The 12,474-nt window shown below is 42.6% G+C and overlaps 1 protein-coding gene across 2 annotated transcripts in view; it reads right to left on the bottom strand.

Annotated features, from left to right (window-relative positions):
- The window catches only part of STK3 (serine/threonine kinase 3), a 290,300-nt gene that overhangs the window by 72,660 nt on the left and 205,166 nt on the right, over positions 1–12,474 (bottom strand). For both annotated transcript variants that reach the window (XM_045286470.1, XM_045286473.1), the window contains one exon: positions 10,877–11,069. In XM_045286470.1, coding sequence (XP_045142405.1) covers positions 10,877–11,069 — 193 coding nt within the window. The remainder of the gene's footprint in view (positions 1–10,876; positions 11,070–12,474) is intronic.

Below are 12,474 nucleotides of genomic sequence, written 5' to 3'. Positions count from 1 at the left end.
CCCAGGGAGGGCTGAAGTAAGGAAAGACTCACTGGACTCCAGTCATTCACTCTTCCAGCCTTGACAGTCTTGAGCTAGCTCCTGCCCACTCCTAGTCAGGGGCTTCTGTCCCAGGCCTCAGCAGATGCCCTCAGTGACCTACTGTCTGTCAGTAAGAGAGTTGCCTATCTCTTTATTTAGGGTAGCAAGGAGCAGCTCATGGATAGGAGTGGCCATGTGACATCATTTTGGCATATGAAATACAGATTTCTAGGAAAACTTTCCTTGACAGAGGGACCAATAACCAACCCTTTTGTTTCCTCCCAGTCTGTCTGCCAGCCGGAAGAGAGGGGAAACCTGACAACAGTAGAGCTGGTCATCATTCAAAAGCAGGAGGACAAAAGTACTCCCAGAGACATTCCCACAGAGAGAAACCCTGGGGGAGGCAGGAACCCCACCACAGCACAAGGCTCTACCACTGGGTTTCTTGTTGAGAACGAAAACAAATTAGTTCAGTCTTGTCCCTCACTATTCTTTTGATTTGGGGGGGCACACAAAGCTAAACTTGGTTCCTAAGGAGGGAGCTGAAAAAAAAATCCATAAACAGAAGGCAATGAAAAGATCATGGAACATTTCCATGAACTTTTTGAAGCCCCCCTCACATAGTTCAGAGCGGAGGACATGGAAAGAGGAAGGAGGAGCAGTAATCTTCGGTTTCACTGCAGAACTATCCTGATCTGAATCGTGAAACATGGTCCTATGTACAGTGGTATATTACCATATTTCAAACCTATTGGGGGCCTTTGACAGACTGACCAGGAAAAGGCCAGAAGGGTGCTCCATACTAAATTTTGAAAATGATCCATTCCTAAATTGGAAATAAACATTCTTACAAAGAGTTCAAATGACAGTAAAACAAAAAAACAACTTACATAAGACTGTCTATTCCATTATATTTTCCTCTTAAATAACTTTAAAACAAGGTAAGTTAGGTCAAATTATTGTTATAGTTTTTATTCAAGTGGTATGTGGCTGTACTTCTAAATATTTCCTATTGCTTAATTGCAAAGCTCACATGAACATTTAGAGTATAACTTTGGCATATGAGAAGAACGGATTCTGTACAGTTATGTATCTTTCGTTTCTGAGGCTCGTTGTCCACATTAACGTGAAGGAGCCCCTGCGACTGCCCGATCCCATCCCAGCACACGACAGGAAACACACACCCACACTGCAGTCGCACCCTTCGTAGATGCATGTTCACAGAAGTGGGGCAGAGCGGACAATGTCTCTTTCATTATTATTATCAATTATTATGCTTATTTTCAAAAGCTGAAATACTGGGCCCTTCGACAAAAGAGTAAAGCAGGAAATCTCAAGATGGTAACCCCTGTCGTATGTGATATGGTTGCTATGGCAAATACTTTAAACACAAAATAATCACATAAAATTGACATCAATTTCTCCAGTGGCACCTGAATAAAAACCCACGCTTATAAAAAAATACACTTTGTTTTAGTAATAAATTTAATGTTGGAAATAATCTAGTTCCTCAATTTTGGCCCCATTCTTTCAACTACTTGCTTGTAGAATAAAAAACCCATTAGCTATAAAGAATAAATAATCATCACTCGTTCCCTCTGTGCATGTGCATTTTAAAGACAGAGGTTGTTTCCTCTCCTTCAGACCCCTCCAAAACATGTTCCAGGAGAGTAAATTGTGTGGAAGTAATAATAACTTTAGCAGTCCACCCACAACTATTCACTCATTTGCACCTGCCTGCTACAAATGTGAAGGCTTCAAGGAAACGTACATATAAGTAGAAAATTCTTAGATACTTGAAATAGCATCTGCTTGATTTTAAATCTCTTAGAATAAGGATGGCAACGATACTAAATGTGTACAGAATGAAGTAACAATAAATCATAACATCTGAGAAATTTACATCTATTACCTAATTTGTTCTTCTAAAAATACTTTTAAGATGTGGGTGTTCTACCTGATTAATGGTCTTGGAAGATTGCCCTTTAATTTGTTGCCAAGCATATAGTGACTACATATAAAACCCAGGATGTTAACACAGAAACTACTGACATCCAGCTTTTTCTTAACTTCATCAGGATGTACTTTCAAACAAAGGAGGACACAGACAATGTGGAGAAGATCCAAGGCTATTCATAAAAAAGATTAAAAGCTTAGAAAATAATACCTGCACAAAGGTTAAGGGGACTGAAATTGTTTGGCCAGGAAAAGAAACGTCTAAGGAACAATTTCCTAAGTATCCAAGTACATATGAAGGGTTCTTGCACAGAAAATAGCCCAGCTGTTTTCCATCCCCACTGAAGGCAGAACAAAAGGAAGCAGCCAAAGAAAAGCTTGAGAAGTTCCGTTAAATAAAAGCAGTGCCTCCTGGAAGAGAACTGAGTAGCCTAACAGCCCCCGCCCCACCCCTACGTGGGTCTGTAGGCGCTATTTCTTCTGAGGCATTGACTAGAAAGAAGTTCTTATTTGTATGAAGACCAATACATGTTTACCTATGCTTAGTTATTACGTTATGTCCACTGATTACACAAAGGCATCAGGCTGTGTGGATCAATAGAACTATGAATAACCTTGTTAAGAGTGGGGATTCCAGAACACTGTGCGCATGCAGAACCTGTACACTGTACTCATGTGGAGGCTGCCGTGTGACAACAGGGCAAGGGGATGCGGCCTGGTTTAGAGTCAACCTTGTGTGTCAGGGTGTAGTCCTTTCACCAAACTATCCAATCTGCATGCTCAGCAAATACGCTGGGAAGCTGGACTTTATGAAGAGGAATTCAGCATCAGAACTGGATGACGACTGATTAACAACCTACAAGATGCTTGTTGAAAATGAAGAGGACACGCAGCACTTACTGATGAAGATCAAAGGCAATCGTCTTTTCGATGGTGACCACAGATGTCAGTTACACAACGAAAGTGTACCTGGCCCAAGTCATGCTACTTTCAGTCGCTCATGTGTATGTGAAAGCTGGACAATAAACACAGGAGACCAAAGAACTGTGGTGAAGAATACGGACTATATCATGGACGGCCTGTGGTAGTTAGCCTTTATGTCAACTTGAATTTGTATGAACATATAAGTGGTGGGGTCCAACCTATTAATCAGGGCGCAACCTGATGGTGCCTCTTTGTGAGAGTAGCCTTTATTACAAGAGAGACAGGGAGAATTTCTCTCTTGTCCTTCACCTTTATCCTTTCTGGGGTTCTCTGTCTGCCTCCAGGAGTGGCGCCATGTGGGCTGCTGACTCTTGAGAGCCAACCTCTGAAGCTGCCTTCGGCCTGCCACTTTTCCACCCACATTGGATCCATGCAACTCTGGCCTATGATCCCGGATGCTTCATCTTTTGGTGTCATCAACCTTCAGTTTCAGGAGGCTGAAAAGGACTCTGGCTAGCATCAGACCCATGGACTTGAGTTGGACTGGGTTGAGGTGCTTTCTTGATATTAAGTTATATCTTAATATAAAGCTTCTTCTTATATACATAGGAATGTCACTGATTTTGTTTCTCTAGACAACCCCGCCTAATGCACTGCCAGAAGAATAAACAAATGGCCTTGGAGGGAGGGCCACCAGAAGTCTCCTTAGATTGAAGGGTGGTGAAAACTCCATGGGCATTCCTATCAAGAGGACCCAGGGTCTGGTGGAGGAGATCATAGTAAGTAATGTTACCAAGATCAATTGGGCACAGTGGCTACCACAATTGGCTCCAACATGGCAACAATTGTGAGGATGGCCCAGGCCTGGGCAGTGTTCACTTGATTGCACTAATTGACTCAGCGGTGTCTAACAACAACAACATCAATTATACTTCATCCTAGTGGAGGAAGTCTCCTACAGCCAAAATTCATACAGCAACAGAGTCGGTCCACATCCTACTTCATTCAACATACCATACCCAAGACCACCTACTTACAGGGCCGCGACACCTTATCCAGATGCCGAGTACTTCAGCTGAAGTAAAAGAAAGCTTCCATAGTGGACAAAAAGGTTTCTAATTGCCCAGTAATACTATGGGCACAGAACCCAACCAGAAGACGGACAGGGTGATTACCATTTCCATCTTTATTGCATGTGGTGCATGATTAAGGGAAGCACAGAGAGTTGGTTGTTTTTAAAGGTGAGGTACAGAGAACAGGGTAAATGCTCCCCCTACACACTCTCCCACCCTTGTTAATTGTTTCTGGACACATGAAATTCCATCTTTAATGAACTTATCCCTTTGGCTCAAGGCTTTATAATTTGAGAGTGCAGGTGGGACTGGGGTGGGGGTGGGGATACACACACACATACTTCCTGAACATCAAGAGTTACTAGGCATGTCACACCTTAGTGAGAAAAAGCATCTCATGTGTATCTGCAGTGGATTCTGAGAGCAGGACGGAGAGGAAGGCTCTGCGGCAGAGTTGGACAGGAGATGTTTCTAAGCAGACAGCAGGACATGAAAAGTGGGTGTTCAGGGCAGTTCTTACCCTTACCATACTGCCAAGGGATACGAGCTGTGCTAGGGTGTGGGAACATGCCATGGTCAGTTCCCCCTCCATGGTATCTGTTCTAACACTTTTAATTCTATCTAGCCTCTGATTCTAGGTCCAACTCCTAAAAATATAAAGCACAAATCTCATTTGTTTTCTCTTACTAATGAGGTGAAAGTGTACACAGGTGTTCTATAAAATGAAGCGATAAACTGTGACATACACTTTTAAAATCTCGGTAAGTTTAGGCATATACAAAGAAACTTTACAAATGCGTGCTTAATGAAAACTACTTAAAACAGTATTTAAAACTGATCAATTGAGCTATGACAGACTATTATAACTAACTTACATAAAGCCTGAAGCACGACCAGGTCCTCCACTGCGCATTCTTCATACAACATGGCTTCTCCATACTTCCCCTTCCAACAGCCTCTCCACTGAATGGGCTCCAGTTTATCCCATCCTTGATATGGCACTATTCCGTTATGATTTCCTCCTCAGCAAACCTGCACTAGCTTGTAATGGTATTGGTCACCTTTGAAAGCAGGTTGTCAGATGTTTGAGACTTCTGCCCAAGGATTTGGGATCAAGCCTGGGTCTGTATACTAGTTCCACCACTTACTTGCTACAAATCACAAGTCATTTAACAGTCCCCAGTCTCAGCTTCATTATTGGCAAATAGTCATGAAAATGCTATTTCACAGGGTCCTTATGAGGACTACAAGGAGCCCTGGTGACACAATGGGCAAGGGATTGGGGGCTAACTGAAAGATCAGTGGTTCAAACCCACCAGCCATTCTGTGAAAGAAAGATGTGGCTGTGTGCATCTGTAAAGATTACAGCCTTGTCCCCGTGGGACAGCTCCTCCTCATCACTGTGCACTGGAATGAACTCAACAGCAATGGAGTGGGACAACTAAATAAGGTCAGCACAATGTCGGGCCCATACTAGGTCTTCAATTAATGGTGCTCTCCTGGTGGTGCAATCATTTAAGTGTTGAGAAGACAGAAAAAATCAGAAAGCTTGACATTAATTTAATGAGGATGAAGGAAAAAAGAGACATTAGATGACACTCTTTTTATTCCAGAGCTCATGTTTAAAACAGCTTCTCAAGCAGCCGCGGTGGCATAGTGGTTTCCACTTTGGGCTGCTAACTGCAAGATCAGTAGTTCAAATCCACCAGTGACCCTGCAGAAGAAAGATGAGGCTTTCTGCTCCTGTAAAGATTTGTAGTCTTGGAAACCACAGGGGCAGTTCTACCCTCCCCTGTATAGTCTCTGAGTTAGAATCAGCTCAATGGCAGTAAAACACTGCTTCTCAGGTTTTTCATGGTCTGTCTGTCTATCTGGTGTGTCAAAAAAGAAGGTCATCTACTGAAAGGTGAGGGGAGGTGACAGGAGGAGATTTCGTGACAGCCTGAGAGAGACACTTTGTAGCAGGAGAAGCCCAGTCCTATAGGAAGGCAATGGGGCTAAGGGCCGACAGACTGAAGACTCTCATCTGAGCAGATGTGAGATTTTTCTCACTCGGCACTGAACAGACAGCGTGTTGTAGAAAATGTAGGCCAAGGTTAGCCCACAGAGTTTTGTCCAGAGGTCCAGGAGAGAGGTGCTGGACTAGAGGCTCTATAAATATGAGCGTGGATGAAATGATGAAGCATGGTCTCTAAGCTCCAGAGAGAAATCAAGGATGAGTGTACCCATGGCGCGGGGCTAGTGAGCGCCTGCCTGTGCCAGCACTGCCCGGAATGTGCTTGATAGACAGAGCTCACATAGGATGTTAACAGCTGATATGCTCCTTATTAGCAGCTTTTCATGATAAGGTAGGTTAAGGAAGCCTGGATCATATACTTTTAATAAGCAGGTTTCCTTACTATAGAATTTTCAGAGCATTTCATAAGTTAATAATGTATAATATCATTATTCAATAATGTATAACTAGGTTAAATATGCATTTTCCCAATAGAACCTTCTCTATAGATTCAGCAGAGAACCTCACTGAATGGCTATCTTAAGGAACATACTTTCCAACAGTCTGTTCTGTGAGGTGAAAGGCAGGGATAGGAGAATATACAAAAAGGCGTTTACCGCCAAGTAATAGCTTACAGTTCTCAAGATAGGAAGTGGATCTCAGGGTTCCCTTGACTCTCAGAGCCATGCATCTGTAATCCTACTACAAGGCAATACTTGTAGTAAAATTTGACTCTCCCTATACTGCACTTGATTTCATTCATGAATCAATATTCCAAGAGCATTGACTATTATGTGGCAGAGGGGAGTTACACAGCACTCTTAGCAAGGCACACCTCACCATCCCATCTGTGCGGAGACACCGCACACACACAAACCGAATAACCAGGCTGGAGTGTGCAGCACTTTCTCAGAAAGCCCACCAGGGAGAGTTTCCCTTTGGGGCACCTCGAATGCTCTGGTTCTCTAAACCAGAAAGTCCTACCCGAGAGACAGGGCTACCTGAGCAGGGCGGAGCAGACAAGGCCAAAGGCCGCCCGGCAGTCTATCTGCTGAGGCCACTGCTCTTCTCAATTCACCCGCAATGACACCCGTCACCCCACCACCTCACCAATGTGATGCCGATCTATTCCTGACCTGGTCCCAATCTACTCCCTCAAAATAAAAAGTCCCAAACACTGATTGCCTTATAACCAACCTACTTCTTGCCATGGTCAACTGTCCCTAAGTCTAACTGGCAGTGGGCCATCTGGAAGATCACACAGAAGAATAAGATGTGAGGGTCAGCATAACACGGAAGGAACACGTGGAGACAGACGCGCACACATTGGTTGGCACTGGAGTGTGAAAGACCTCAGCTACCAGGTGAGCCTGGACCTAGCATAGGTCATACGGAGGTCCCCGAGAGAACAGAGAGGGAAGAGTGGGGGTGAGCAAGTGACAGATAGACTTTCACTGAGGAAAACAGGCTTTGAGAGGCTCATGCTTTCGACGTGTTCTCGGAGTTCGTGCCTGACCCCCTATGAACAGATCAAATGTTTTAAATACTTAGTGCCATTTTTCTCTACTTCAAAACAATTTTTAATACTTTTGCTTCCTATAGTCAGATCACCACCTGTTTCATGGGAAAGGAAAACGGGTCTGTAATCTTTACTTCATGGATAAAGGAACAGAAGAGAAAAGTTAAACCTACAGTAATTTAAATTGACAAGAATGTTAAATCAGGCATTTCATTTGAAACTCCAGTGGAAAAGAAGATGAAAATCAGATTCTTCGGCACACAATGTAACCTCTCAGAAAGTCTAGAAAAGCAAAACTAACATATTGCTATAATACACATAGGCAACAAAAATGCTAAAGACACATTAGCAAAGGAGGCTTCGACCGATGAGTTGTGAACTGAGAGCTTAACTCAACTAATCTAAATATTAAAGGAGATTTCTACCATGAGGTAAAAAATACAAAACTCAAAATAACTGTGGTTTCAGGAAAAGCAAGGTATGCAGCAATAGCCTCTTCAAGTTCTTTGCAATTGCTTACTATAGTATGGCAGTCCCTGGGGGTTACACTGGTATCACATGATTAGGTTTTGGGGAACATCGAAGGATGGCATCAAAATTACAGAAACTTAAATGGAAAGTTGGCTCATGGGACTTCAAACCTGCTGAAGCACATAAAACAGTCACAATCATATAAACCACAATGTGTTCATCCTAAAAATGAGCTTTCGGTGAAATCTGTGACTGAAAATAAAAATTACACTGGGGACATACAATGTGAGCCTAAGTATCCTGAATGGTTTCTCCATGGTCGAAGCTAAAAGTGAGTGCTCAAAATATGTGTGCACCCACACTGTAACTTTAAAGCATGATGATTGATAAATTATCAACCCCTATCTCTTCTTCAAATTAGAACACACTACATGAACTGAACTCTACTGTACATTTAAAAAATTCATTTTATTGGGGGCTTGTACAACGCTTCTCACAATCCATCCATACATCCATCGTGTCCAGCACATTTGCACATTTATTGCCATCATCATTCTCAAACATTTGCTTTCTACTTGAGCCCTTGGTATAAGCTCCTCATTTTTATGGACACATTTTTTGAAACTACTATTATATATACTGAGATTCGATGATAACTTCTTCGGGGTTCATGAGCAATACAATCAAGCTCTCCGTGATATTCTTTGTGGTCTACTTCGAGTCACAAAGCTTGACTGAAAGAAGCAGATATGTTTGTGGACAAAATGAGGCTCCATGCTTATGGGAAATTACCTGCAACTGTCTTATCACTGAGTGTTTTTTTTTTATCTACAGGACATCTGGCTTATACCCAAAAGAGGGCTGGCTTTAAAGGCCATACAGCCATGACTTTTCAGTTGGGGGGACCCCTTACAGATGCCCATACTCATCTAAAACCAAGCCAAGAATTTCTGGGAGCCCAAGTTGAGGCTGCTTTCTAGAGCAGAGGTCCAGAAGACCCACCAGGGATGCGACATGCCCAAATTCATAACACTGTCAGGATTAACCACACAGGATCTAGTTTGCATTTTGTGCCTCCTGACCCTCTCTTTTCAACGTGCACAACCATAAGAGCTATACACTTGGATGTATGAAGAAAGCCAAGCAGGGGGTCAAGTGACTTGAAGCTCTGAAACAGGACCTAAGCCTAATGGGGGGTGGGGAGTGGATGGAGGAGAGGCAGCAACACGAGAAGAGTCGCCAAAAGAAATTCTTAGACTCATCTTACAGCATCAGCAAATTATTTGAATTTCACAAAAGTCTAGGCTCTACAATAGTCTCAATATATCAAGTCAATTCAACTCTTAGCAGCCTGATAGGACAGAATGGAATCTGCCTCTTTGGGTTTCCCAGGCTTTGAATTTTCATAGGAGTGGAAAGCTTCCTCTTTCTCCCACTGAGTGGGCTGGTGGTTTCAAACTTCTAACCCTGTAGTTAGCAACCTAATGTGTAACCCCCCTAGGTCACCAGGGATCCTTCTCTGACAGAACAAGTTGTGTATTTCTGCATTTGTGCCATTTAAAAGCAGCACTTTGAAATGACACCTAGCACTTGGACGGTATACAGAAAAGACAGGTCAGTAGGTATGAAGAAGTGATAATGTATCGGTGAAACCACAAAACCTTTTATCACGGCAATATCTTAAAAAGTGATTAAAAGAAGAAGTGCTAGTCTAAGACATCCCTCCTATACGCAGTGGAGGTCAAAGAAGACCTCAGCTATCCTCTGAGCCCCTGCACACCCCTGGTGCAGCACCGTACACATGGTAAGGAGCAGTGGTAAATAAGCACTGGCGTGAAAGGGCTTCCAAAAATTCATGGGAAAATGGGATTGAAAGATAATGGAATTTTCCCATGAGCTTTTGGAAGCCCCTTGTATGGTGTAGCCTTGACATTCTTTCCAGGGTTTCTCTTGTTCCTCCCTCAGCCCTTATGCCTCCCTTTGCCTTGTCACTGGGAGTTAACCAACCATTTAGACCACATGAAACAGTATTACGTTGAATTTATTGAAGCAGTATTTTAGGTTCACTTTTTTAATTGGAAAAGTAAACATTAAGAACACTGCCTTTCTTGCTCTAAAATGTTTTACACATTAAATGATGAGTTGGGCCTTCAATAGAGAAAAGGAAAGCTCTAGGAATAGGAACAGTGATAGTGGGAGGGAGGGGGACAGTGGGGACAGGAGGGCAGGAAGTGGGAGCCAATCCCAATGATCGACACATACACACACACACACACACCACACACCACACACACACATCCCTCCAGGAGGATGAACAACAGAAACCATGGTGGAAGGGAAACAGCGGTTGGGGTAAAATATGAAAATAATAATAATTTATAATTTATCAAGGGGTTACCAGGGAGGATGGGGAGAGAAAAAAGAGGAGCTGATACCAAGGGCTCAATAGAAAGTAACTGTCTAGAAGAGAATAATGGCAACATATGTACAAATATGCCTGATACAATTGATGTATGGATTATAACAAGCATTGTAAGAGCTCTCAATAGAATGATTTTTTAAAAAAGAAAGAAAAGAATCATGGTAACATATGTACAAATATGCTTGATATATTTGATGTACGGATTGTTATAAGAGTTGTAAGAGTCCCCAATAAAATGGTCTTTGAATTTTAAAAAAAGAAAGAAAAGGTAAAGTTCTATAACTGTGAGTAAAAGATTTGTTGGGGGTTGCTGTATTAAGATATTTTAAAAGTTTATTTCTGCCATATGTACATACACATACATATATGTGTCTAAGTATATATCTTCTTAAACTGTGAAAGCCAAGGAACAACACTTTCCACAACTGGTCTATCCTGGTTTCTGTGTTTTCCAAATAGAACACAAAGGGTTTAGTGGAATTAAGGCTACATACTTTTCATAGTTCCATCTTCTTCTTCCTCATCCTCGCTGTTGATAACCATCGTGCCCAAGTCCGACTCCAGCATGGTGCTGTTGTGTTCAATCATGGTCTGGGCCCCTTCGCTCAAGGTGCTCGTGGCCCGCATCGTGCCCACACTTCCCGAGCTTGTCTTCACCATGGTGTGGGAATCCAGCTCGTCTTCATCCTGCAAGAAAGGACAGCCACGATGGAAGACCTACTAGCACAGCTGGACGTCTTAATGCTTAACAACAGCAGGAGTGGAGCATGTTTTAACAGTGATTAAAAATACTACTATTATGATTAATTTTAATGTAAAAACACACATACGAATATTATTGTAAGGGCATAAAGTATCCCCAACCTATAACTTTTGGTGAATAAAACCCAAGCAACCGAAACCCTTCGACGAAAGAGAGTGTGGCTAGTAATAAAGCGAGGATTAAGAGAGAGAAATTAACAACAAAATTGATCCAGGAATGTGATAGCAATAAAAGGCATGAACACATAAAAGCGAGCACATGAAGAGGACATGCTGGCGCACTCTCCATCCCAACAGGCCCAACCGCACTGCAACCTGCACAGCAGCCATACACGGAAAGTGCACATCCGCAGAAGAAACCCATTCGGCAAAAATGTTTTCAGTGCACTCACCAAAAATTACACTGGAACAGGATCAATAAGCTAGCAAATTCTGCTTGATAAACTAACTGATTTTTTTTGAGGGGCGGGGGTTAAAAACTTGATTATGCACTGAAATTCATTTATATCTATCCTACTATTTTATGAAACCAACAAAATCTAGTAGAAGTCAAAGTACAATGTGGAAAACAATTTCTCAATGCTGAACTTCACTGTGGTGCAGTGAGCTACTTAAGCTCCAGTTGCTGCAACTCCCACCAACTGACTGAGACTACGCAAATGTGAGGTGTTTGTGGCCTTTCAAAGAGATTAGATAGCTTGTTAACAATATAAACAAAGTACATGACACCCTTGTGAAATGAAATGCAAATAAGATAATGTAGAACCATAACAAGGGGATTAGTCAGTTTAAAATCATTTAGCCATTCTGCTAGGCTTAAAATGGGCCAGCCTGGAGGCAACAATGAGGGATGATCTCGCTACCATCGAGAAAGAAGAGACAAGAGTGAAGTACAGCCTTTGGACCCAAAGATCTCTGCACACTAATCTCCTTGATCCAGGAGACAAGAGAGATGTGAAGGGGACGTTATGACAAAGAGATAGCAGAGGCAAGATGGGAACAGAGGCAGGAGAATCAAGAGGACAAGACAGAGTGGGGGACACTTCCCTGCCCACTGAGCCAAAAAGATCAATGCTTCAGACAGGACATCTTACGAAGCTGGGGCTGTCCTGGCATTTGCCTGGGGAGCGAAGTTTGCTAGTCCACGGAACTAGAACTGAGCACCTAACGGACTGAGGCTTACTGGCAGAGTGGAGGGCCTTCTGGGCATTTGTCTGCAGTATGGCTGAGAAGAGGCTGCTTTTTTTCCCCCCAATCATTTATTTATTTTTTATTTTTTTAAATTAAGTACTTTTATTGGGGGTTCTCACATCTCTTATCACAATCCATA

This window comes from Echinops telfairi, unplaced genomic scaffold (assembly GCF_000313985.2).
Source record: "Echinops telfairi isolate 266 unplaced genomic scaffold, ASM31398v2 ScPeMD7_1;HRSCAF=3_0, whole genome shotgun sequence".
NCBI lineage: Eukaryota > Metazoa > Chordata > Mammalia > Afrosoricida > Tenrecidae > Echinops > Echinops telfairi.
Note: the sequence above shows the minus strand (reverse complement) of the source record. Positions and strands in the feature narration are given on the sequence as shown.